Raw genomic sequence first — 27434 nt, 5'->3', positions numbered from 1 at the left:
TAGTACTGTGAGTAGTTTTCATCCCCATATCTGAGGAATCATGTTCTGGCTTTGGAGAGGGTCCAGAAGAGGATTACAAGAATGTTCCCTGTAATGAGATAGTTAATGTACGAGGAGCATTTGACATCTCTGGGCCTGTGCTCACTGAAGTTTAGAAGGAAGTGGGACTTCGACGAAACCTACCAAATATTAAAAGACCTGGAATAGTGTAGACTTTCTGGCAGTGGGAGAGTTGAGGACAGAGGGCACAGCCTCAGAATAAAAAGATATCCCACAGAATAGAGATGAGGAGGAAATTCTTTAGCCAGAGGGTGATGAATCTGGAATTCATTATCCTTAGGCCCTTTTATAGAGTGAAAAAAATGCAACCATAAAGACAGAGATATTCCACCTTTATTATAGAATTTACCATCATATATGCTCTGTGAGCAGCTCCAAGGCACTGACTCCCATCCCTCTTAAACCTAGTGTCAACAGTGGAGCAGAGCATTCCACCATGCATCATATGTACTGCCACTGCAAGTGGCTGGCTTGGGGGCAGGCTGATGGCTTCATCAGCCCGCGACCCAGGAACTACCACCAAGGCTCCCACAATTATTGCTGGCTTAGGGATCCCTCCTGCTGCCTGGAAGTGTCTTCTTCTCATTCCCCCTCCGCCTCTTGTTCCTTCACCAAGGCTGTCGAGACCGAGGGGCAGGAGGGCAGCAAGAAATAAGAGGCCCAGCAGGGGCAAGGAGAGTCAGTGCCCCCAGGGCCAGAGGGCGAAGGGACCCGGGTGCTGAGCTCCATGACACAAAAGGAAGGAGGATAGATCCTGATGAGTGGAGACGGAGAAACAGAGCCAGGGAGTTCGATGGATGTAAGAGGGGAGCAAAGAACTGGAGGGGCAGCGCTGGCCAGAAGAGTTGGAAAAATGATCAATGGTCATCTTCGATACCCATAATCCCCCTCGCAGCTGGAACCACTCTGCATATCCCAGAGCAGTTCCAGCTGCATGGGGGATTATGGGTAACAAAGACAGCCATTTCTCGGCGTGTTTGTTAGACCTCATGGCGATGGGTGGAGCTACAGCACCACTCGCCTCACCTCCATATGCTCCAGAGGATGCCATGAGGCGCCGCTCTTCATAAAAGTGGTGCAGGAGCAGCCTTTTAGGGATGCTTCATATAAAAGTAAGTTCAAATTTTTCTCTGCTGATGGGAGCCAGCCATGAGGCGGAGGCCTGGCAATAAAAACACCTTTAGAAGGGCTTTGAAGCCCAGGTAATTGGATATATTTACAACAGAAGTTGGTATGCTCTTGATAAATAAGTGTCAAAGGTTACAGGGAGAAGAAAGAAAATGGGGTTGAGAGGCAAAACAATTGAATGGTAGAGCAGACTCGACAGATCTAATGGTCCAAATCTGATCCTATGTCGTATGGTAGAGAAGTCTAAAACTAGAGGACACAGTTTTAAGGTGAGGAGGAAAAACTTTAAAGGGGGACCGAGGGGGTAGGGTACTTTCCACACAGATTGTGGTAAATAAAAGTAGCGAGCAACTAGAGGAGGTGGTGGAGTCAGATATTACTACATTTTAAAAGACATCTGGACAGGAATTCGTTTGGAAAGGAGTTGAGGGATTTAGACCAAATACAGGCAAATTTGATAAGCATAGAAAAGTATTATGATCTGCAAGGACAAGGTGGGCTGTTTATAGGCCTGCTTATATGTATGCATTTCCAATATAATTTTTCTGAACATTATTAAAAACAATTCAAACACGACTTACTTTATTCTTACCTCTTTTCCTCACAATTATAAAATCCATTTTTAAAATGGATTTCTTGCGGCTTCATTTGTGAACATATTCCCTAATTAAATGCTACAAGAATTCCTGCAAGTTCAGAACCAAGAACATTGTGGCAAGTTTGGCGCTTGTAATAAGACCTACAGAGCACCAAACTTCCTGCCATTTAGCAATCAAATACTCCCTGTTCACCATGGAACTGCAAGCAAAACCAAGTAAGATCTTAACTATTACTTCGAGCAGAGAGAAGGAAAAAAGTCACATTTGACCTCAAAAATGACAAGTGCATAAATTGAATGTGGGTTCTATAAGATTGTCTATGCCAAGTATCAATGAATACTTAAGAATTTCAGAATTCTCTCATTCAGAAATTACATTTATTAATGCCAAGTTTGTTTGGCTGTTGATATACTTGGGAATTTAATTTTCTCATTATTGTATATTTGCTAAATAATAGATTGGTCAAATGCTGGTTGATAGATATTTATTGTTAATGAAACTTTTCTGAGATGTGTAATTACTTTGCAGAGGAAGCATTTATTCTGACTTGTTTTCCAATTTAACTCCAAAGGAATGTACTCTCAAGCAATCTATGTTAAGAAAATAAGTGCTCAGATATGAAAATAAAACTAGTTGTTCATACATCATTTGGAGACTGCTGCTCCCTTATGAGGGGTGGGAACTAAAGAAGAAAAGTCATTGATCTGCTAAACAGATTTGGGCAAGGTTCCAAGGTGAAGTACAAAATATGAAGTTGCCCACTTATGCAACAATCTAACTGTTCTTTAGTTCCTTTTTTGCCTACATCCTTTTTTGAATAGGATCTTCCAATCTACTGGGACTTGTCCAGAGAATTTTGGCAAATTGTCACCAAACTGATTGAATTCGTCCGTCGTTATTGAATGAAGATCTACCGGGACCAACGCCTGAAGAGGGCGCATAAAATCAGTGAACCGGTGCGGACTCGAAAGGCCAACATGGCCTGTTTCCGCTCCGTAAATGGTTATATGGTTATGGTTAACATCACCTCACCGAGTTTCCTATTACCTCATAGAATTACTTGATAAAATTCCTTCTCCTCTCCCAGTTCCACTGTTTCACCACAAGTACTGCACTGAACAGACTCAAGCTACCATCCTGTAGCCTGGTTATCACCACACTTAAATCTAGGCAATAAGAGTAGAGGTCCCACTCTCAAATGGTTATGCAAAATAAGATGAGACTCAGAATGGTGCCTGGTATACTGCCTTGCATTTTGTAATGAGCTGAAAATAGGTAATTGGACAAAAATCCTGTATTTTCTAGTGCTACAAACTCCTTATGGTCTTCAGAAATTAGGAATGAGACATTATTTGGTGTCAAGGTATTATAAGGAAAACAAAATTTTATTTACCTCGGTGAGTTCTTGTATTGATGAACAACCCATTTTTTTGGAGATCACTTTTTTAACAAGAGGCACAGCAGGTTTCAGGTTTGGGGGCAGAGGCATTCCAGCTTTGGCACACATGGCTGCAGCGTTGGCTTTTGCTATTTCTAGCAACTGTGCTTTATCTATTAAAACAAATCCTCAGTGAATTATTTTTAAATAGATTCTAGAGTAACAGAACATGTATGCTTTTTTTATTCAGCTTCCCTCTAAAAAGTCTTCCATTATGGTAGGAGTGAAACAAATCTGCTAGAGGAAATCAGCAGGTGATGCATCACCCATTGGAGGTAAAGATATATTACCAACGATTCAGGCCTGAGCCCTTCATCAAGGTATGAGCAAAACCCAGTCAGGCTCCTGAATGAAAAAGGCTGGGGGGGTAGAGAGAAAAAAGGGAGAGGAGCATGGGTTAACAGGCAGGTTATAATTGGACATGAATAGGATGACAGAAGAGGCAAAGTGAAAGTGGATGGGCACAAGAGTCAATGTTAATGCCATCTGGTTGAAAGGTGTCCAGGCAGTACAAAAAGTGTTACTCCGATTTCCAAGTGTTCTCTGCATGAGACTATGAACAGACATGTCGGCATGGGAATGGGGTGGGGAAATCAAAATCTGTGTCCACTCGGAGATCTCTCCGTTATTGCAGTGGACAGAGCAAAAGTGCTCAATGAAGTGATCCCCCAATCTGCATCCAGTCTCTCCAAGGTGGAGGAGGCCGTAAAGGGAGCACTAGATGCAGTAGATGACCACTGCAGATTCACAAGTGAAGTGTTGTTTCACTTGGAGAAGCTGCTTGGGTCTCCAAATGGTGGTGAGGGAGGATATAATGGCATGTGTATCATTTCTTGTGATCATAGAGGTAGGTAGCAAGGGGGCAATTGGTGGGAAGGGAGGAATGGATGATGAGCCCCTGAAGAAGGCAGAGAGGGGAAGACATGTGTGGTGGTGGTGGCATCATCCTCCACCATTTCCACACCTACCAAACTAGCCTCTGCTTTCAATATTTCATTCTCCTCCATTTTTGCTACCTATTATCACAAACCAAATTGTTCAGATACACCCATTGTTTCCAAATGCTTCTGCCCCACCAAACTCGCATCCTTGATTACATTTTGTTTCCCCAGTCCAAACCCTGCCCACCAACATCCACGATACTTCACACCTTTCATCACATCAACAACTTCCAATTCCCTGACATCAACTGCCTCATCTTTTCCATGGACACCATGGCAGTCAATGTCACCAAAACCAAGGAGCTAATTGTTGACTTCAGTATCAGATGCATATGATCTAGTGATTATTGGGAGAAAAATCAAAGGGAGAAGGCGAGCAAATTTAAGTTCTTGGGACTCACTATCTCAGAGGATCTTTCCTGGACCCAATACACTAATGGCATCATGAAGAATGCACATCAGTGCCTCTACTTTCTCAGGAGTTTGCAGAGGTTTGGTATGACGTTGGAAACCCTGGCTAATTTCTACAGATGCATTGAGAAAAGTGTGCTAACCCTCCACATCACAGTCTGGTTAGGGGACACCAATACCCCTGAACAGAAAGCCCTGCAAAAGGTAGTGGGCGCAGCCCAATACATCACAAGCAAAACCCTCCCACCATCGAGAACGTCTACGGGGAATGCTATCCTTGGAGAGCAGCAGCAATCATCAATGATCCACACCACCCAGTGCACACTCTTTTCTTGTTGCTTCCATCAGGAAAGAGGTATAGGTGCCACTAGGTTCAAGAACTCCACCATCAGACTCCTTAACACAAATTCAATCAGGGACCCATTTAAGGACTCTTACTTTTGGACTTCATTGATTGGTTCTTCCCCCCACCCCTCTGTATTGCACAGTTGTTTACATGTGTACATTGTGTTGGGTTTTTTTGCACCACCAATAAGTGGCAATTCTGCCTTGCCCACAAGAAAAAGAATCTCAGGGTTGTATGTGATGTCATATCTGTATTGACAATAAATCTGACATCAAATCACTAAACACCTCCATCCACCATATGAAAGGCCACAAAGCCCTTTGTCGCTTCCTTGACAGCAGACCCAACCAGTCGCTCTCCACCACACCCTTCTCTGGCTGGAAGAACTAGCTCTAGCCCTCAATTACCTTGTTTGACTCATCCTAATTTACCTAAGACAAAGGGGTAGCCATGGGTACCCATATGGGTCCCAGCTATGCCTACCATTTGATGGCTATGTGAAGCAATCCATGCCTCAAGCCTACACAAGCAAGGCACCTCAACTCTTCCTCTGCTTCACTGATAGCTATATTGGTGCTGCCTCATACACTCATGAAGAGTTTTTCTTTATTCATTTTGGTGCTAACTTCCACTCCAACCTCAAATTCACAGTCAACCTCTTGCAACACTCTCCCACTTCTCAATCTCCCTGTCTCCATCTTAGGAGGCAAACTCTTGGCAAACATTTTCTAGAAACTCCCACAACTACACCGCTTCACAACCTGTCCCCTGTAATCATTCCATTCTCACAATTCTTCCCCCATGATCCCAGGATGAGGTCTTCCATGCTAGATCATCTGAGATGTCCTCCTCCTCAAAAAAGAAAAAAAATGGCTTTCCCTCTACTACCATCAACCTGGCCCTCACCTGCTCTTGACCCTCTCACTTGACCCTGACCTTACCTACCAACCTCTGCATCCAACAGATCCCACCAATGGATACATCTTCCCCTCTCTTCCATTCTCCACCTTCGGCAGGGATCACTCCCTCCATGACTCCCTCGCCCACTCTTCCCTTCCCACCAATCACCATTTGGCAGCTACCCGTGTGACCACAGGAGGTGCTCCATTTGCACCCCACACCTCTTCCCTCACCACCATTCCAGGCCCAAAGAAGTCCTTCCAAGTGAAGCAACATTTCATTTGAGAATCTATAGGGTGCTCCCATTGTGACCTTCTCTACATTGGAGAAGATAGATGCAGACTGGGAGATCATTTCATTGCATACTTTCACTCTGTCTGCTGCAATAGTGGGGACCTCCCAGTGGCAACCAATTTCAATTCCTCACCCTATTCCCATCCCTACATATTTGTCCATAGTTTCATGCACTGTCAGACTGAGACCACTTGCAAATTGGAGGAACAATGCCTTATATTCCACCTGAGCATCCTCCAATCAATGTTATTAATATCAACTTCTGGTTTCTGATAGCCCCTCCCCCACCTCTCATCTCTGCCCTTTCCCTATCCCCAGGTCTCCTTTCCTCCAGCTCTGTACTCTCAGAACCATCCCCCTTCTCCAATCAATTCTCACTTTTCTCTCCTGTCCACATCCAATTCTGGCCTTTTGCCTATTGGCTTGTGCTACTCCCCCTGCCCTTTCTTCCCTCCTCTCCAAATCTTTCATTCAGGTGTCTGCCTGCTTTTTGCTCATACCTTGAAGGGCTCAGATCCAAAATGTGGTTATATATCTTTACCTATTATAGACACTACGTGACCTGCTGAGTTCCTTCAGCCCTTTTGTGTTACTTCTAAAGTAGAATTATTTATGCTGTAGTTACATTAGTTTTAAAACTGGCTCGCTGTACTTAACAAAAAGGGAAACAATACCAAGGACTGTAATGAATCCAATACCACTGACATCACTTTTATTAGCACATTTTATCTCAAGATTAGTGTTACGACAGCTTAACCAAACTGTCCCTTTACTTCGGAGTTATTTGATTGGTTGGAATGTGTCCTTTTTTCTAAAGCTAACCTGAGCAACATCACTATTTCTTTAACTGCAGTCAAGCAAACCAAGCATTCTAAAACAAAGGATGTGGAAAAGAACAGAAATTAAACATCTCAGGTGGGGGAATTTGCTTCTGCAGCTGTGCAGTATGGAACAGAGGAGCCAAAGAGACAATACCAGGAATAAAAAAATTTACTGACTTTGGGTTCTCCTCCCCTTGACATTTAAAAGCCATTCTCAGCTTTTGTTCTCTTAGCTTCAGGTCTATCATGTTTTCTCTTTGTTCCCCAATAATCGCAATTGATTTTGATTGTAGACTTGCCTAACATCTATCGAGAACAAATCTGGATCATGATTCTGATCATCTTGCTATATTTTCTCACAACATAATAAAGCAATTCAGCTCACTACCAGCTCTTGGAGTACTCCCATTCTTCTAAACTTCACAGATAGTACAGCACCTCCGGTCAGGATTGCAGTCAGGTCCCTGGAGCTGTCTGGCAGCAACACTAACTAAATTTAAACCATTTCAGTCCATTGAATTAAAAAGTAATATTGCATTGGAGTAATCTACTAAATGTCAAAAATAAAGCTGCCTCTTACCCAGATCTGTGAGTCGCTCAGGCGTTCTGCTGGTGCTTTTTCTCCTTAAAGGAGATCTGGATCGCCTTCGCCAATCAGGTGACCTCCGTGTCCTCACAAGCCTGCTAAGGTATCCTCTAGAAGCCGATCGACGGCATGGTCGATCAATGGATCTTGACCTGGGTCTTGGCGAATGTGATCGTTTTCCTCTGGATTTTGATCGCCGGGGTGATCCTGAACGAGTCCTACTCCTGCGTTTTGAACGTGAACCAGACCTGGATCCACGCCGTAATTTTGATTTAGACTGACCTTTGGACCTTGCTACAGAGTTTGATCTTGATTTATGGTGTATCCGTAAAGGGGAACGAGATTTTGATTTTGACCTTTGTTCTTTCTTTGTGATAGAACGAGATCTAGACAGTTTCCTTTTAGACTTCGGGGATGATTCTGTGTGTTTCCTGCGTTCCCTTGATGTTGACTTTGATCTATGTCGAGCTGATGATGATCTTCTTCGGGAACATGAACTTTGTGATGCATGTCTTCTACTACTTGAACTGCCACATGATTTTTTTACAGGAGAATGTTGAGAGTCAGAATGCAACTGAGACTTATGATGTTTTGCTGACTTTGAATGAGATCTTGACCGACTTCTTTTTGTTCTCTTTCCCTCAGATAGTTCATTTTTATTTTTTTCTTCAATAGTCTGAGTAGATTTTGAATGTACCTTGTCTGAACCTCTATCAAGAATCAATTTAGATGCTTGCTCCTGCTCAGAAGCCGATTCTGCAGTCATTAATTCAGAAACGTTTCCAGAAGTAGAACATTCAATTCCCTGAATTTCATCATTCTCTTTTGCATCTTGATCTACATGACAATGATCCTGTGCTAATGGCTTCATTTCAGCCACTGAGCAATCCGTGGCAACTCCTCCTGGAGCAATCACATTCGCATCAATTGTTTCGGCAGATATATTTTTGTTTGGCTCAGTGTTGCCAGATTCCATCAAAAGAATGCAGTTTTTGTTTTCTCTGCTACTACATTCATTACCTAAAGGGGATTTGGAATGGGATTGTAATTTCAAGTCAGATTCCGACTTTAGACTTGTTTGAGATTTTGACCGAGACCTAGAGTGGTCTCTTTTCTTGTTGTCTTTTTTCCTCTTTTTTTTCTTCTTTTTCTTCTTATTTTTGTGTTTGTGGTGATGTTTGTGTTTATGTTTTTTAACTTTTATTGTTGGAATTGAATGATCTTCTTTGTTATCCAAAGCTTGGCAATTAATTTGTTCTGTTGTTAAGCAGTCCACAATCATATTCTCTTTATTATCTGAACAAAAAGAAAAACAGACAACTGCCAAGGAACAGATTGAAGCCATAACAAATCAATACAGTAAAACGCCTAGTATCCGACGCCTATAAATGCCAGATTAGTGTATTTTCTGGATGCTGGAGACTTATTTTTACAATGCCCAGCTAATACACCTGCATTTAGAATAAAGTTTAAAAGATAAAAATACTAGACTGTACTTACACTGAACAAACTTCACTTGTATGAATATATAAACTTTTAAACATTTTACTTTATTTTCAGTCACATTCTTTGCAAACCTGTTACTGTCACAGCCCCTACAGGTTCCACCCCCTCCATGGACTGGCTCGAAAGATGAACAATAACAAAACACTGTAGATAATTAGCCCCCCCCACCCCTGCTCCCACTGAAGTTTACAGATAAAATCTCTTACAGGGGCGATTCTTACTAACAGGGATAAGGAGACATCTGGGGTGATACTATTGCTGTTTAAATATTCTAATGGCTGCTACAAGCAAAGTGCACTCCCCTGGCTGAATATTTCCTCCCATCTTCACCAAAGGTTTTTGTGTAACTTCAGAGAGCATTTACTTTTACAATTTTAAACTCGTACTTTTTTTTTTAAATAGATTATTTTATTCTTATTTGTTTTAACTTTTTAGTTTATTTTCCTCGACTTTTTTGCCAGTTGCTTGAATTCCGGATAGCAGAATGCAGACTTCATTTTTTAAAAATTGGAACAAAAACATGTCTATGCAGATTTTAAAACATTGAATTCCACATAAATAAGATAATGAAACCAAGTGCATTGGACGTATGAACTGACCTTGCCACTGGCATGATGGCAAATTATTAAGTTTTAAATTATTAATAATTCAAATTACTATTATTAAATTATTAAGACCATTATTGGTCCCTTGACTGACAAAATTCTTCAGATCGAGTTACGAAGTATTATTTTTCCTTTATTTGCATGTCATTTTGATCAGAATGGAGAGTCTGTTACAACAGTAAACCCACTGCAATAACAACATGCATATTTCCCAAATACAGAAAGATGCAGATTGATTTGATGCAATGGTTTGCCATGTTTGGGAAGAGGGAATTGGAGTGATTAGCCATTGTCCTCCACAATCTATTGATCACTGCTTTCACCTAGTGCGATTAAAAACACAAGAATTTTTCTGTTCCTGTTTTAATTGAAATTCAATGCTGCTAGTAAGATACAATTAAGTTCAGAGTGAAACATGAAAGAACTCAGTTTGATAAAAAGGGTTTTATACGAAGAGAAAGAAAATATTTCAACATGTGCAAGAGTCTAAAACTTAAGACTGTACACGAGATACTCAGCAGTAAATCTAATATATGGTATTCAGAAGGAGGGAGGTTTAAGCACTATTTAAACAGAAAAGCAATTTGTCCACAGGCAGCATTTGGAATATTACGAACATACGATTACAGGCACAACAGTCCAAGAAAATCAGTAAAGGTCTTACTGAAGATATGGAAGATTTACTAGAAAGAGTTAAGGAGTGTGTCTCAAGGATCCATTATTGTTTGTCATCTACATCAACAATGAGGATAATAATGTGGTGAATTAGATCAGGAAACGTACACACACACTAAGATTAGGAGTACAGTGGACAGTGAGGAAGGTTTTAAAGCTTGCTGCAGGATCTGGACCAGCTGTGGAAATTGGATGCAAAATGGCAGATGGAATTTAATGCAAACATGTGAAATGCTGCACTTTGGAAAGATAAACCAGGGTAGGAATAGCACAGTAAATGGTCAGGCACTGTGTGGTTGAACAGAGGGATCTAGGAATAGATACACAATTCCTTGAAAGTGGCGTCAAAGCAAGATTGAATTGTAAAGAGAGCTTTTGATTAATTGAAGTACTGAGTAGAATTGAGATGTGACGTTGAAGTTGTATCAGACATTATTGAGGACAAATTTGGAGTATTGTGTGCAGTTTTGGTCACCTACACAAGATTAAGAGTACAGAGTATATTTACAAGGATGTTGCTAAAACAAATGTTTTATGCCTAAACAAGAGAAACTACAAGGGGATGAGGGACAAGTTGCCTAGGGTAGTAGACTGGGTATACAGGCTACATGAAGGGACAATTGAGAAACAGTGAAGGACAGTGCTCCACTAAAGTATATTCCAGTTAAAAGCAAGAACAGAAAAGGGTGGAGGCAGTCAGACGTGGATAACTAAGAAGATCAAGGAAAACATCAAACTAGAAGCTCGTGTGTTCAAAGTCGCCAAGAGCAGTGGAGAACTAGATTGGGAAACCTTTAAGAAGAAACAAAAGCATGAAGCAACAAGAAGATGGACAATGAGAAAAGATAAGCACAAAATATAAAAATGGACAGTAAATGTTTTTTATAATTATATAAAGCACAACAGGGTGGTTAAAATGAAGGGGAATTGATATTGGATAATGAGGAAATGGCAGAGGCTTTTAATAACTACAGGTGCTCCTCTACTAATGTTGGTGTTATGGTCTGATAAGAGTTTTCCACTTACACTGGGTTTAAGTCGAATAATGCACCTACCAAATATCATAGCCTAGCCTACCTTAAATGTGCTCAGACCACTTACCATAGCCTACAGCTGGGCAAATTTATCTAAAACAAAGTTATTTTATAATTAAAATGTTGAATACCTTTTATTTCACACTGAAAAAAAATTAATCATAAAATATAGCGCCAGCCAAAGCATCCATCAGCTGTTGTGCAATAAACAATAATGAAAGTCATACCAACACCATGATCACATCTTTGAAAAATCGTAAATCCAGCCATCATAAGTAGAGGAGCACCTGCATTTTGTGTCGGTGTTCACAGTGGTGGACGCAAAAAACATGCCAAAGACAGATGTCATGGATATGATGGGAGGGACCTGGATTTAATAGCTATCACTAAAGAGGTCATAGTCAGAAAACTTGAGGATACTGGGGGGAAAAAAAAAAATCGCAGAGGGTTTGGTGATAATTTACCAAAATTCTCTGAACTCTGGGTAGGTCCCAGAAGATGGTGAATGTCATCGCACCGTTCAAAAAAATGGATGTAGACAAAAACCAGGGATCTATAGGCCAGTTAGTTTAATATCTGTAGTTTGGAAAAAAAATTTTTGTAACATTTTATTTATCCCACTATGAACCATATCAACAATAATATGTACAAATGTTTTTCATTAAATATGGTGACATTTTCCCTCTTTTCTCCCCCCTACCCTCCCACCCCCACTTCCTACCCGCTTCTAAAACAAATAAATATTAAACATATAAAATACAAGAAAACAACATTTTCACACAAAAAAAAGTCATGTCGTCTGCTTTTGAACAGTAAATCTAATCATGTTTATCTTCTTGTCACTTTAGGAGGTGGAGGTCCGAAGCCAGCATTTTTTTGTTTTTTTTGGTATATTGTAATTTTACTTAATATCTGACTTAGTTCTTCCAGGAAAGTATTCATTTTTGTGCATGCCCAGATTGTGTATTGTTCCAATTTCTTGTTTACAGTGAAAGCATCTATCCGACATTGTTGGGTCCCACTCTTTTAAATTCTGAGGGGTGATATATATATATAGTCTGTGTAACCAATTATATTGTATCATACGCAGTCTTGTATTTATTGTGTTCTTCATAGTTCCTGTACATAGCTCTTCCCATCTTTCGTTCTTTATCTTTATGTTTAAGTCTTTTTCCCAGCTTTGCTTAGGTTTATATCTTATTTCTAGTTGGGAAAATGTTTGAAGCTATCATTAAAGAAGAAATAGTGAGGCATTTGGAGCAAAATGGATCTACCAGGCATGGATTCAGGAAAGGCAGGTCCAGTTTGACAAATTTACTGGAGTTCTTTGAGGATATAACAAGCGTGGCAGATAGAGGCATTCGATAATGTGCTGCATAAAAAACTTGTAAAGATAAGGATGCATGGAATTGGGGGTTGATGTATTAACATGGATTAAGGATTGGATAACCAACAGAAAGCAGAGAGTTGGGGTACAGGAGTGTTTTTCTGGTTGGCAATCGGTGGTGAGTGGGGTGCTGTAGGGGTCAGTGCTGGGTCTGCAAATGTTCATGGTGTACATAAACAATCTGGAAGAGGGGACAGAGTGTAGAGTATCCAAGTTTACTGATAACACTAAATTGAGAGGACAATTGTACCGAGGATGCAGAGGATATAGATAGGTTAAGTGATGGGCAAGGATCTGGCATATGCAGTTCAATGTTGGCAAATGCAAGGTTATACACTTTGGAAGGAAAAGTGGAAGATTAGAATATTATTTAAATGGAAAGTGAGTGCAGCATGCTGCCATGCAGAAGGACTTGGGAGTGCTTGTGCATGAATCGCAAAAGATTGGTTTGCAGGTGCAAATAAGGCAAATGGAATGTTGGTCTTCATTGCTAGGAGGATTAATTTTAAGAGCAGGGAAGTTATGCTGAAACATTACAAAGTACTGGTGAGATTGTATCTGGAGTTCTGTGTGCAGTTCTGGTCTTCTTACTTGAGGAAGGATTTACTGGCTTTGTAAGCAGTGCAGAGGAGTTCACCAGGAATGAAGAGATGACTATGAGAAGGGATCTAGTTGTCTGGTACTGTACCCGTTGGAATTTTAAAAATGAGAGAGGTTCTTATAGAAAGATAAAATCAAGTAAGGCATAGATAACATAGTGGAATGCAAGTTGTTTAGATTAGTAGGGAGACCAGAACTAGGGGATATAGCCTCAAGATTCAGGGTAGTAAATTTAGGACAGAGATGAGGAGAAACTGCTTTTCTCAGAGGGTGGTGAATCTGTGGAATTTGCTGCCCTTTTAAGCAGTGGTGGCAACCTCAGTAAATATATTTAAGAGACGGTTGGATAGATTTCTACCTACTGTAGTTAGGGAATTAAGCGATATGGGGAAAAGGCAGGTAGGTGGAGGTGAGCCGATCATCAGATCAGCCATGACCAGAATGAATGGCGGAGTAAGCTTGATGGGATGGATGGCCGACTCCTGCTCCTATGTCTTTTCTTATGTTTGCTGAGACTGGAGGTGGACATCTACCAGCAGAAGTGGTAGATACAGGTTTGATTTCAACATTTTTTAAAATTTGGCTAAGTCCACAGATGGTGGAAAAATAGTTTGTGCAAACACAAAAATGCTGGCTGAATGTCTACAGGAGGTAAAGATATACAACCAACATTTTGGGCCAGACCCTTTCTTCAAGGTAGGAGTAAAAAGCAGGTAGACAGCTTTTTTATTTTATGATTAGTTGGATTGCCCTCACGTGCAAATAGGTCAGGCTCCAAGGCCTCCTTCGTGCTGAAACAGCAATTCAATGAAGACAAACAAAAAATTATGATGGTAAATCCAGGAAAAGTGAGGAGCCAGATGGCAGTTGCCTCTTCTTGAGAAAGAAAAATAGATCTTCTAATAAAATGAAAACAGAATTCTGAAACTGCATGCTGCATCCACTAGTTTTAAGTTTATATACTGTTTTTTAGGAATTGGGAATAAGAGAGAAAACGCACTGAGACTCACCAGGATTATCACTTTGCTTTTCATCCACACCAGATAATGCTTGATCACAATTGCTTACAATCTGTTCCTCCTGCGTGTTCACAGTGGTACCAGCCACATCTTCAGACTCCTTTGGTTCCACCATCACTTTAATTTCACCATTTGCTTCATTAATCACTTTTCCACTAGAAAAAGTAAAGAAAACTTGTTATGAACAACTTAAACGTACAAATGTTTTCATGGTTGAAACCGGATATCACAATTAGTACCAAAATAACCATTTATCCGTACAATACAACACAATGCATAGTTAATATAAAAGTGTGAAATGCTTGGTTCTCTACAATCCACTTATTCAGCATAATCCTTGGATATGATTGCTAACAAATATTCAACTGCAGGCAAAAGTTCTTCACTCAACATCATTTCAAATTTTCAAATACAGGTACACAATCCTTTATCCGGAACCCTTGGGGGATAGTGTGTTCCAAATTTCAGATTTTTCCAGATTTCGGAAAGCGAGATTTAAACCCACCTGAATTGTGCTGCTGTATCCACCCCCTCCCCATTCCAGTCGCGCTGCCGTCTACCGCCCCCCCCCCCCCACCCATCCCGTCTCACGCTGCCGGTCTCTCGCCCGCCTCGCGCTGCCATCTCTCTCCCCACTTGCCGGTTTTTGGAGCTTTCCAGATTTTAGATGTCCAGATAAAGGATTGTGTACCTGCAATTCCACTAAGAACAATCTTTGAACCACTGAATATTTGGAAAAACTCAAATATAATGCAGTTACTTTCAAATGTTATGGAAGTTTCAAATCCTTTCTGACAGTTACAGTAAGAGGCTCCTCTAAACATTATTTGTGATTCATTTTCTTACCCTGAAATAGGAAATTTAAATGTAATGGATGAATACTGTGTCATACAATAAAAACTCTAAAAAGGAAATAACCTTGCAATAAAGCAAGTATAAAAAAACCTGGATTACTGATGCAAAAATTTTGCTCAACAAGTTATGATTGTTGTATAGCTAACTGTACAAAGCACAGTTAGCAAATTAAATGGAAATGCAAGGCCACAGACAGCAAAGACCTCATGTACTCTGACCAAATTCTAAATTCTTGTATCCAGGCTACAGTTTCTTGCAAATTAGTTTAAAAAAACCCAATTGCTGGAAATACTCAGGTCTGACAGGATTATGCAGTGAGAGAAATGGATTTGTTAATTGAAAACAAAAACTTTTTTAAAATTTTCACTTTTCCAGCATCTGGCTTTTTAAATTTTCAATTATTGCAAATTGGCCTGGCTTACTGCCATGCAAGAAATTTTCAAAATTATTTGTTATCCTTGGAAAATGATTTTAAAAATAAATGACTTTGGATTAAATTGTAGTTATCAAATGAATATTTGCTCTCTAATTCAGGAACTTCTGAAAATCGGTAAGCATGGGATGTGCCATTTTAATCTCCGTGCTACTCTCAATAAAACAAAAAGTGATGGAGAAATTGCAAACTTCAGTGGAGATACAAAGGACAAGCATTCCTTCGCTTAAAGATAATCAATTCACAAGTCTGTGGTTTAATACTATCGATTCCTTCGAGCACACTTCCACAATTTCTGATTCTATTTTCCATTCTAAAGAATCGTGCACATCAGTACAATCCGTCCAAACTTTTCGAAGTACAACTTCTACTTTTATTTTTGCTCGAAAATTAATCCTTCTGTAAATTAATGAACATTCATGAACACAATATGCACATGGAATTCAGATTTGGAAAAATCAGATTCTATGAGAATAGATTTGGAATTGGATTATTAAACCCTCCTCGCTCTTTCCATGAACCAGAACTGACAAGAGGATGAATGATTTCCCTCTGCAATAAAAAATTACAATGATTTTATGCAATGACTACAAACAAACATCAGCTTGAAGTAACAGATTTTGGGAAGTATCCAAAAAATGCTCCCCACCCAGCCCGCTACCTCCTACCACACCATAAAAATCTTTCCTTTTCCTCCCGACTTGATTTAATATAGCAGGTTAAAACCGTCAACTGTAATAATTATATAGTTGGATCAACACAAAGATGGCAAGACTGAACATGTAATTTTGAAACTATATTACATTTGAGAAAGTTATTTTAACATTCCTCCTTTTCTTTAAAACTCTCCTTTATCTACCTCTTTGGTCAAACTTTTAACCATTCATCCTAATAGCTCCTCTCTTCGGCCACTGCCAATATTTGATTATGTTCTAGTGAAGAGTTTAGGAAGCTATTGTTGCTAAATTATGCAACAGTAAAAATGTATTTTCCTTCAATGGAAAGTGGCAGAAGAGCTTTTCTGGATAAAATACATGATAATTCCATTGCTTAAAAAAATGTTTACAGTGAACCAAAACTAATTCTTTATTACATGCTATCATAAGAACAGAATGCTTTATTAAATTTCCCATTAGATAATTCAAAAGTCCGTTGATGTTTCTTCTTTGGCTTGGCTTCGCAGACGAAGATTTATGGAAGGGGTAAAATGTCCACGTCAGCTGCAGGCTCGTTGGTGGCTGACAAGTCCGAGGCGGGACAGGCAGACACGGTTGCAGGGGAAAATTGGTGGGTTGGGTGTTGGGTTTTGTCAGTGAGGTGGGCTCTGCGGTCTTCTTCAAAGGAGGTTGCTGCCCGCCGAACTGTGAGGCGCCAAGATGCACGGTTTGAGGCGAGATCAGCCCACTGACAGTGGTCAATGGGGCAGGCACCAAGAGATTTCTTTACACAGTCCTTGTACCTCTTCTTTGGTGCACCTCTGTCACGGTGGCCAGTGGAGAGCTCGCCATAGAACACGATCTTGGGAAGGGGATGGTCCTCCATTCTGGAGACGTGACCCACCCAGCGCAGCTGGATCTTCAGCAGCGTGGACTCGATGCTGTCGGCCTCTGCCATCTCGAGTACTTCGACGTTAGGGATGAAGGCGCTCCAATGAATGTTGAGGATGGAGCGGAGACAACGCTGGTGGAAGCGTTCTAGGAGCCGTAGGGTTATTACAGTTCATTAAATGAACAATTCAAATGTGCATTGCAAGTAAATTTCAAGTGCTTATTACATTTTAATGAAATTGCAATGAAACAAATGTGGTAGGGTAATATTTCACATCCTTTATTGTCATTGAATGGTGACAACACTGCATAACAGTGATGTCACCCAATTCCTGTAAGATATACCCTTTAATTCACTTGGCTGTGATGCATAAAGCATAATTCAATCACAGTTACATAATTCCCACACTGACAGAAACTTTACAACTCTATACAGTTTTCATAAATTATTTTACACTTTTAATCTCTCGTCAATGTAAAACTATACACAACACCTTGAGCAGTTGTTTCCAATTTATTGGCAGAAAAGAAAAAGAGTTTAAACAACTGGGGACTATTAATACATCTCAAATAGCTCAGTCTTGTTACCTTTTATCCGAAATGCCTGGGACCATAAGTGTTTCGGATTTTGGATTTTTTATTTTGGAACTAAGCGACACAGTAGCATCAGCAGAAGACCTGTATCAGCTGTTAAACAGCAACAACAAACGACGGCTTTTTGAGCGCCAACATGATGCCACAAGTGGAAAATTCACATGAAATGTTTAGTATTTACCCAAAAACCTTACCTCTGCTTACAAAGGATGATAAATGCAGAAAATTCTGCTGGATGGCTTTTTCAAATATTTCCTCCAGAGTCATTCACAATGGTTTTTGACTTGGAATTCTCTCTTTGATTTTATAAACTGATATGATTTCTTGTTAAGTTATGAATGCACGCTGTTCTAGTCCTTCAACAAGTCCATCACACAATTTTTCTGCAGTGTTAACCAAGTCATCTTCATCGTTGCTCACCTTGATGCAGAACAATTTTGGCTATTTCACCAACCCTCCTAGCGAATGAACGAACCACAGGAGCCTCATGTTAAAAATGTCTTCGCTTCTTCCAGCTTACTGGCGGACTCTGAAGGTATATTTTTTGCACATGTAAGGCGATGAGACAACATTTTATTCTCACTTGACATACGGAATCCTTCAAAATCACCACCTTGTTCATCATCACCGTTGCGGGCCAGAGGTTGTGTCAGGTATGTACAACTGTGTCTTTATTCATTGTGTTCCAAGCATTGGTAATGGCATATATGGCATCCTTTCTGCTAAACTCCTTTTGGATACTCACCATACCCAAGCACTGCTGCCAGCATGCAGTTCTTTATATTCACTGTTCATTGATCTAAGGATGCCTTGGTCACATGGCTGAATTAATTAAGTCACATTTGAGGGAAATTACATGGCATAAACATTATTTTTGATGAAAGTTTCAGCTGGAGGATGAGCAGAACAAAAGGAGAAACAAAATCTTGCAGTCATCATCCAGTCCAGAGCTTCCCTGCAGTGAGTATGACCCGCTGATACGAAATGTTTGTGAAACCCATCAGAAAAAGTATCCCGTGCCTTCCTTTTTGCATAACAATGGACTGGTAAGAAATGGACTCCTTTAAAACAAGGACATAAGCTTTTGCCTATCCCAGCAAGTTGACACTTGAGCATGCCTGCTGCCTTAGCACATCCCAGCAGTTATTCTGTCCTTGGCATCCTGAATTCTTGCAGGGGATGTCCCATCACCTGTAGTTAGTATCTTTCTGGGGCAATAAGACCAAATCGGCGATGTTTCATCATCATGATTAGGCTCGTTCTGGCCTCAGATTTTCATCAGCAAAGAATCTTGACAAACTCGTCAATGAATTTCTCCGCCGCTTCCTCATCAGCAGATACTTCATCGTCACAAATCTTTAAAAATTTAATGCCTTGTCTTTTCTTAAATTTATTCAATCAGCCTATTGTATATTCACAGTACCCTTCAATTTTGAGTTCATCATGAATGAACCTTGCTTGTTTCATGATCAGCAAACACGTGTTCACTGCGACACTAGCGGATCCATTCCTTCAATACACGATCGAGATCTTCACTTTCAGTTTTAATGCAGTGTTTTGCTATTTTTCATCAACTTCTGATCATCACTTTTAGGAGAGAACTTCAACAGCTTAACCTTCTGTTTCTTCAGGTCACAGATGGTGGTCGTTCCAACACCACACTCTTCTGTAAGATCTTTCACACTTACACTCCTGTCCAGTTTCTCCAACAGCTTGATTTTCTGTGCTTCCTCTTTTTCCTTATCACTCTTACTCATGGGGGTATCTGCAGGCTTTTTCGTCATTTTCCACTATTTCTTTGTACCACAGAGCTCAGTTGTTACCAAAATGGCACCGACAGAGAGTCAGAGCCCCACATGGGAAAGTGAGGTCAGATAATGAATTTTCTTTCCACTTGTGACATCATATTACCACTAAAAAATTTCAGATTTCGGATAAGGGGTATTCAACCTGTATCAGAGGCAAACCGAGAATACAATTTGAATTAAATTAATCCCCCCTAAATCAAACAGTAATTTCCAGCATCAACAGGTCTAAAACCACCTGATATTCAACGAGTTGTCAGCACTTCCTACTCGATTCAACTTTAAAACAAATGAAAGGTGCCAACTTGGTCATACATTACATGATAAGCACACAAATAAAACACTCTAAGCCTCAATTACTGCTAAACCCTCAATGGTACAGAAAGTCCTTGGGTTACACAAGGGTTCTGATAATAGTCTGTATGCCAACTTTCTGCAAGTCTGAATTATCCATTTTCTATAGCTATCCATATTATAATGCTTTGCATACATTTTCTTTCATCGTTTACCCCAACACTAACCATAATTAAACTAATGAATTATATGCTGCACCCAATGGTTAATGAATACCATGAAGCATTATTACCATCTTGAAAAAAATCTTCAAAACCTTATGGGAAAAGTTGGATTCTTGCATGTCAGGTCTTCCGTAACATGTAATCCTTGCACTGAGAATTAACTTTAAAAGGTGTAGAGGTTAATTTCTTCATACTTTTGATTTTTGTCTTTCATTTAATAAAAAAATGATAAAACTTTTGCATGTTATTCCTTTCTTATCTAAAAATTCCTTCAATACAAATGTATACTGAATAATAACTTGTACTTCAGACTCTGCTTGCCTCAGTGAAAATTCTTCAATTTGACTCACTGAAGAAACATTGTTGTCTTTCATTAAAAAAAATAGGACCAGGAGTAGGCCTTTCAGCCCATCAAACCTGCTTTGCCATTCAATAAAATCATGGCTAATCTGATGATAGGCTCATCTCTAGCTAATATCCCCATAATCCCCCTACTATGAAAAATGTATCTAACCTCATCTTAAATACATTTACTGAGGTAGCGTCCACTACTTCCATGAACAGAGAATTCATTAGATTCACTACTCTCTGGGAAAAGCAGTTCCTTCTCATCTTCATCCTAAATCTACTACCCTTAATTTTGAGGCTATGCTCCTTTATTCTAGTCTCATCAACCAATGGAAACAATTTTCCTACCTCTATCTATTCCTTTCATAATATGTTTCCATAAGACTCCCTCTCATTCTAAATTTTAGTAAGAACAGTCCCAGATGACCCAATCTCTCCACATAGGCCAACCCCCTCATTTCTGAAATCAATCTAGCGAACCTCCACTCCAAGGCCCAGCATATCTTTCCTGAAATAAGGAGGCCAGAACTTCACACAGTACTCCAAATGTAGCCTCACCGATGCCTTGTACAGTTGCAGCATAACAGCTGAACTCAGTCCCTCCAGCAATGAAGGCCAACATTCCATTTGCCTTCCTGATAGGCTGCTACCCTGCAAACTAAATTTTTGCAAGTCATGTATCTGCACTCCCAAGTCCTTCTGCATGCTGCAATTGCTGGCCATTTGATCTTCCACTTTTCCTTCCAAAGTGAAAAGCTTCACACTGACCAAACTCCATTTGGCAGACCCTTGCCCACTCACTGAAACTATCTAAATCTCCCTGCAGACTCTCTGTAGCCTGTGAACAATTTGCTTTTCCACTCATTTTAGCGTCATCAGCAAACTTCACCACACACAGATCCCTCTGATCAGTTGCAGACCCAGTACTGACCCATAACACGCTGCTCAGGACTGACTGTCAACTAGAAAAACACCCCTGCACCCCAATTCTCTGCTTTCTATTGGTTAACCAATGCTCTATCCATGCTAATATATCACCCCCAACTCTATGCATCCTTATTTTATGGATGAGCATTTTATGCAGCACCTTATCAAACGCCTTCTGGAAAACCAATTACGCCCACTGTTCTCCTCTATCTACTGGGCTTGATATATCCTCAAAGAATTCCAGCAAGTTTGAATCCTTGCTGCATTTGCCAGATGATTCCAATTCGTTCCACGTTTTCCTATTTCTTTAATGATGGCTTCAAACATTTTCCCAACTTCAGATGTTAAACTAACTGGCCTATATAGTTACCTGCCTTTTTCATCCATCATTTTTTGAACAGTGGCATGACATTTGCTATCTTCTATTCTGCCAGGACTGCCGAGAGCCCAGAGAATTTGGATAAATTATCATCAAAGCGTCAACTATAACTTCTGCCATTTCTTTCATTACCATGCATTCCGCCAGCTCCAGGAGGTTGAAAAATATGATTGATTATAATGGGTCTAGCAAGCAAAAAAAAAAAACAATTATAACCAAAATGTTTTTAAATTGAGCCCATATTCCAAATCTATTTCTCAATATCAGATTATATGTCAAATTTGAAAAAGAATATGGTAAAAAGGAAATTAAGTTGATTAATGATTCTTCATTTTGTACAAGACAAGGTTTATTACAGTTTAAGGTGGTACACAGAATACACGCCTAAACTTAAATTTTCATGTTTTTATACAGATGTCAATCCATTCTGAGAAGTGTAAAATTTTTGAAGTTTCACGTTTTGGGAGTGTCCCAATTTAGAAAGATTTGGGGAAAATGTTTTTCAATCTTTGTCAACGATTTTTAAGATTCATTGCTTTGCTTGGTGTTTCTCGTGAACCAGATATACTTGTGTCTGTATCTCAAGAGAAATTTTTAGCTTTTAGCCAGACGAGCAATTTTAATGCAATGGAAAGATGAATCTTCACCTACTCATACACAGTGCTTACATGATGTAATGTCATATTTAAGATTGAAGAAAATTAGATACAACATTATATATAAAATTTCAATTTGAAAAGATGTGGGGCTCATTCATAGAATATTATCTATCATGTCTGGCAGATCTAAGCAATTTGGACGCTCCAACACTTCTGTCTGATTTCTGAAAGTCACTATTCAATCCAGATTTTATTCTTTTCTGTAATCTTGATTAGAGGAAAGGGGTAGATTAGAAATAGTTTTTTTTACTTTTTTTTAGATTAATTGATATATTCTGATTTATTATTTTTGTCCGAGATTACGATATTAATTGGATAATATATATGTGTGTTGATCAAGGCTTGATACAATGGGTTTCTATCAAGAATTATTTTTAAGAAACTCATATTAACGATTATGGATTTTTTCTTATGTGAACTGTATCCATATTAATTGTGATATGCACTTGATATGATATGCCTTTATATTAGTTGACTATGTATGTAGGATTTATACATTAAACTCAATAAAAATATTTTTAAAATAAAAACCTCTTTAAAAGTCTTTCACTGTTCCTCAATCGTCCCACCATATAGACTGTGTTCTTAGTCTACACAAGCCAATTCCTCCTTCATCCTCTTTTAATTTCTTTAGTTTAGGCATAATACACTTGCTTTAGACTGAACAGTGAACCTTAATTTGTATGTGGAACTTGATCAAACTGTGATCATTCTTTCCAAGAGGATCCCTGACTACAAGATAGCTTATTGTACCCATTTCATTGCACAGAAACAGATCCAAGATAGCATGTTCCCTTGTAGGTTCATTAGCATGCTGTTCAAGCTATCACAGATGCATTCTATGAAGTCCTCCTCAAGGTTGCTGACCAACATGATTCACCCAGTCTAGTGCATGTTAAAGCCCTCTGCAATAACTGCTGTTCCATTCTTACGAGCTTCTGATAGTTGGTTTATTGACTGTGCCTCTGTAATGTTATTACTGGGTGGCTTATAGACCAGTCCCACCATATTTTCTGCACATGCTTGTTGCAAACATACTGCAGAAAACATTGTAATGAAAATGATCTCCAAAGAAAATATTGCAAATTGCCATTAAAGTCAGTGAAAGGTTTCTGGGTAGCTGAGAACACTTTCTTTATCACTCAGCAAGAAATCTGGACAAAATATTCCATCAATACCCAGCAGAAATTTAAATAAATCAAAACAAGTTTATATATCCATCATTATGTTGCATATAATAGAAATGATAAGATTATAATATTCAATATACAATGAAGCTCGTTATTTCAACACAAACTCTACCAACAGCAGACAAATATCTTACAAGCAACTGTAGCATTCATCCTTTAATAAGTCTAACACTTGAAGCCATGTATTGACTGGTGCCCCAATATGTTAAATGAATCCAACTTCCAAATCTCTGCCATATTGCTGAAGAAAAAAAAATAGAGGAAAATTGATCAGTGGAGTAGTCCTGTGCACTACCAATTAACCATTCCAAATGAGGCAGAAGCCCAGAAGCAGCAAGCACATAGCCGATTAATCAAATGGGAAGTAAATCAAGGGGGAAAATATTAACATGCAACTACATTTTTCTAGTTTTAACCCAACCAAAGTATATAAAGTGAAATTCTGTATAGGGCATTCCTTTGCTGATATAGTTAAAACAATCAATTGGATGATATCTACAGATATTGCCCAGTCAAATACTGCTTCAGCACCAATTGTGCTAGATGAATCTCAGAACATTTTCCAATGTTCACCAGTTGCAGTTAAACCATATCTTTTTCATAAAAACAAAGCTTTTGTCACATTAGTGAATCTTAACATCTCTCCACACAAGGGAATATAATCCTACTTCTGTTCTGGTAACCACATAGATAACAGTGCAATAAACAATACCCAAAAAGTCAGACATTGAAAAATTAGAAAATTAAGAGGAATGAAACTTCAAATAGTGTATGTCAGACAACATTAAACATGCTGTGTCAGCTGCAACTCAGCCAATTCCTTCGAGTTAGAACCTTCCAGTTTCAAATCCTACCCAAGCGCCTAAACTACTATCAAACTAAAGACTTACTGAAATGTTGGAGGAGCTTTATTTCAGATGAGGGGCAGCACAGCTAATATAGTGATTCGTGCAATACTATTACAGCTCCAGCAACCCAGGCTGTGAGGAGTTTGTACATTCTCCTTGCATCTGTGTGGGTTTCCTCTCATCTCCAAAAATGTACAGGGATTGTAGGCTAATAAGTATATTTTGAGGGAACATGGTCATGGGCAAAGTCCTGTCAAAATGCTTTATGTTTATTTTTTTTTAAAACTATGGTGATCAATAGATTCAACTTTTCTATCAGGATCTGAATGCATTCCAAATTTATATAGCAACCTCTTGGGCAACTAGGCTTACAAGGTTAGGGGCTCTGCATCAGCCCTATGGCCTGCAGTTCCTCACTTCTAAATTCTATTGCTGACGACCATAATGAGTTTGGTGATTAACCCTCTGGGTCCTGTTGGTCAGCATCTAGCTGGTCCATTTATGCCTGGGATGGCTCTACTCAGCTAGATTTTCTGGTCTACATCAACCTGAGTTTGCAAAAGCTACCTTTGCCAAATTAGAGACACCAATAAATTGTTCCTGCTGCGTCCACACTACATTCTTGTGGCATGGTTTCCCAATCACACCCATCTCCCTACAGCATTAATGAAGATAGTCACCATCAACCTCCTGCCACTGCTGCCCCCCCCCCCCCAACACTGACCTTCTCCCTCCACGAGCTGAAACGTCAAATTACACCACCCAACCTCCTCCATCTAAGTTCAACCCAAAGCTCCCGAGCTGCCCCTCCTAACCTTCAGCACCAGCTACCTTGGCTTCCCACGCCTTCAAACACTAGGGTTCTCCTCCCATTACTTCTTCCAATTCTGACCTTTTTCCTAAACTTGTCTTCTCCCATCTATCACATCCAACACCAAGCTTCTCTTCTCCCCCGAGTCCAAACAAACATCCCACCGCCCCCTCAAACCATCCCAACACTGGGCTTCCCCCACACCCCCATCCCAATGCCGGGCTTCAACCCCCACTACCATCCCCACATTGGGCTTACCATCCCCACATTGGGCTTACCATCCCCACATTGGGCTTACCATCCCCACCCCAAAGCTGGGCTTCTACCCCTCCCATCCCAACACCGATCTACTTCCCCACCCACAACCATCCTAACGCCAGGCTTCTTCCTCCCCAACCATCCCAACACTGGGCTTCTTACCCCCCCACCCCCAAATCCACTCCAACTCCAGGATCAACCCCCCCCCATCAACTCTGGGCTCAACCCCCCCTACCATCCCCTCCAACTCAAGGCTCATCCACCCCCCCCTCCAACTCAAGGCTCATCCACCCCCCCACCATCCCCTCCATCTCAAGGCTCATCCACCCCCCCCCACCATCCCCTCCAACTCAAGGCTCATCCACCCCCCCCCACCATCCCCTCCATCTCAAGGCTCATCCACCCCCCCCCCACCATCCCCTCCAACTCAAGGCTCATCCACCCCCCCCCCACCATCCCCTTCAACTCAAGGAACTCAAGGCTCATCCACCCCCCCCCCCACACCATCCCCTCCATCTCAAGGCTCATCCACCCCCCCCCACCATCCCCTCCAACTCAAGGCTCATCCACCCCCCCGCCACCATCCCCTCCAACTCAAGGCTCATCCACCCCCCCCCCACCATCCCCTCCAACTCAAGGAACTCAAGGCTCATCCACCCCCCCCCACCATCCCCTCCATCTCAAGGCTCATTCACCCCCACCCCCACCATCCCCTCCAACTCAAGGAACTCAAGGCTCATCCACCCCCCCCCCACACCATCCCCTCCATCTCAAGGCTCATCCACCCCCCCCCCACCATCCCCTCCAACTCAAGGCTCATCCACCCCCCCGCCACCATCCCCTCCAACTCAAGGCTCATCCACCCCCCCCCCCCCACCATCCCCTCCAACTCAAGGAACTCAAGGCTCATCCACCCCCCCCCCCACCATCCCCTCCATCTCAAGGCTCATTCACCCCCACCCCCACCATCCCCTCCAACTCCAGGCTTCTCCCCCCCCCCGTCCTCGCCCCTCATCACCGGACCCCTCGCGGGATGAACGGGCCAAACATCGACAACATTCGCCATCTTTCTGCCGCCATCCAGCGGCCCCGTTGTGAGCCGTCTCCAGGGCGGGGGCTCCGGGGCGAGTCACTCCCCTGCCGGGGCTCGGGCCCCGGGGCGTCGTCTCCGCGCTCGGGGTTCAGGCAGGCTCCGCAGCGGCGACCGCCGAAGGCCGCACGCCTCCGCCCGGAGCCCAGGGACCGAGACCCTGGCTTTCAGTTCTTCGGCTCATTTGGTCCTAACGACCTGTCGTGCCGTTACCTCTGGTGCTTCTCGTCTTCGATCTCCTTGATTTTCTTCACCACGAAGGAGCGGAAGATCTCTTCGATGTTGGTCGCCATGGCAGTTGTCCAGCCTGTGGCCTAAAGTTTCCCACAATGCAACTGTCGGTCCCATCCCCGTCGGTCCCCGTCGCCGTCACTAGGGGGAGCCGATCGCCCCGCAGCGGCGGACGTCACAGGGACCTGAATGGGACACGAAATTTGGCCTGCCTCACAGGGCCTACTTGACATGGAGCACCTCACCAAAAAATAAATAGTGCAGGTCAAGTCAAAAGTGAGGCAGTGTCTGTGGTTCGTTGATCATTCAGGAATCAGGTGGCGGCGGGGAAGAAGATGCCACTGAGGGCTCGACTGTTGGCTCCTGGTCCTTTTGGGAGGAAACCCACGCGGAGGGCGTACAAACTCCTTACAGGCGGCGCAGCACTCTATAAGCCCGGCCCGGACCCAATCACTGGCTCTGTGCTAACCGCGACGCCAACTGGGCCGCCCTACGATGTCCTCAACGGAGTGAAGATTGTGCTGCCTTATGACGTCCTCGATGGCACGAAGACTGATCCCCGAGATGCCGCAGGACGAGTTAACAACCCTC

The 27434-nt window shown here is 41.3% G+C and overlaps 1 protein-coding gene across 4 annotated transcripts in view; it reads right to left on the bottom strand.

Moving 5' to 3' along the window:
* The window catches only part of LOC138738503 (protein SON-like), a 67182-nt gene extending 40213 nt beyond the window's left edge, over positions 1–26969 (bottom strand). For 2 of the 4 annotated variants that reach the window (XM_069888813.1, XM_069888814.1), the window contains exons 1-4: positions 26826–26968; positions 14342–14505; positions 7519–8820; positions 3181–3338 (exon numbers count right to left, since the gene is read on the bottom strand). In XM_069888813.1, the coding sequence (XP_069744914.1) occupies positions 3181–3338; positions 7519–8820; positions 14342–14505; positions 26826–26905 (1704 nt within the window). In that variant the 5' untranslated portion in view covers positions 26906–26968. Of the gene's footprint in view, positions 1–3180; positions 3339–7518; positions 8821–14341; positions 14506–23739; positions 23847–26825 lie in introns of all 4 variants that reach the window. The other 2 variants (XM_069888812.1, XM_069888811.1) reach the window with 2 other exon arrangements.
* Positions 26970–27434: the final 465 nt, after the last annotated feature.

This window comes from Narcine bancroftii, chromosome 7 (assembly GCF_036971445.1).
Source record: "Narcine bancroftii isolate sNarBan1 chromosome 7, sNarBan1.hap1, whole genome shotgun sequence".
NCBI classification, from domain to species: domain Eukaryota; kingdom Metazoa; phylum Chordata; class Chondrichthyes; order Torpediniformes; family Narcinidae; genus Narcine; species Narcine bancroftii.
The sequence above is the reverse complement of the archived record's forward strand: the minus strand, read 5'-3'. Positions and strand labels throughout refer to the sequence as shown.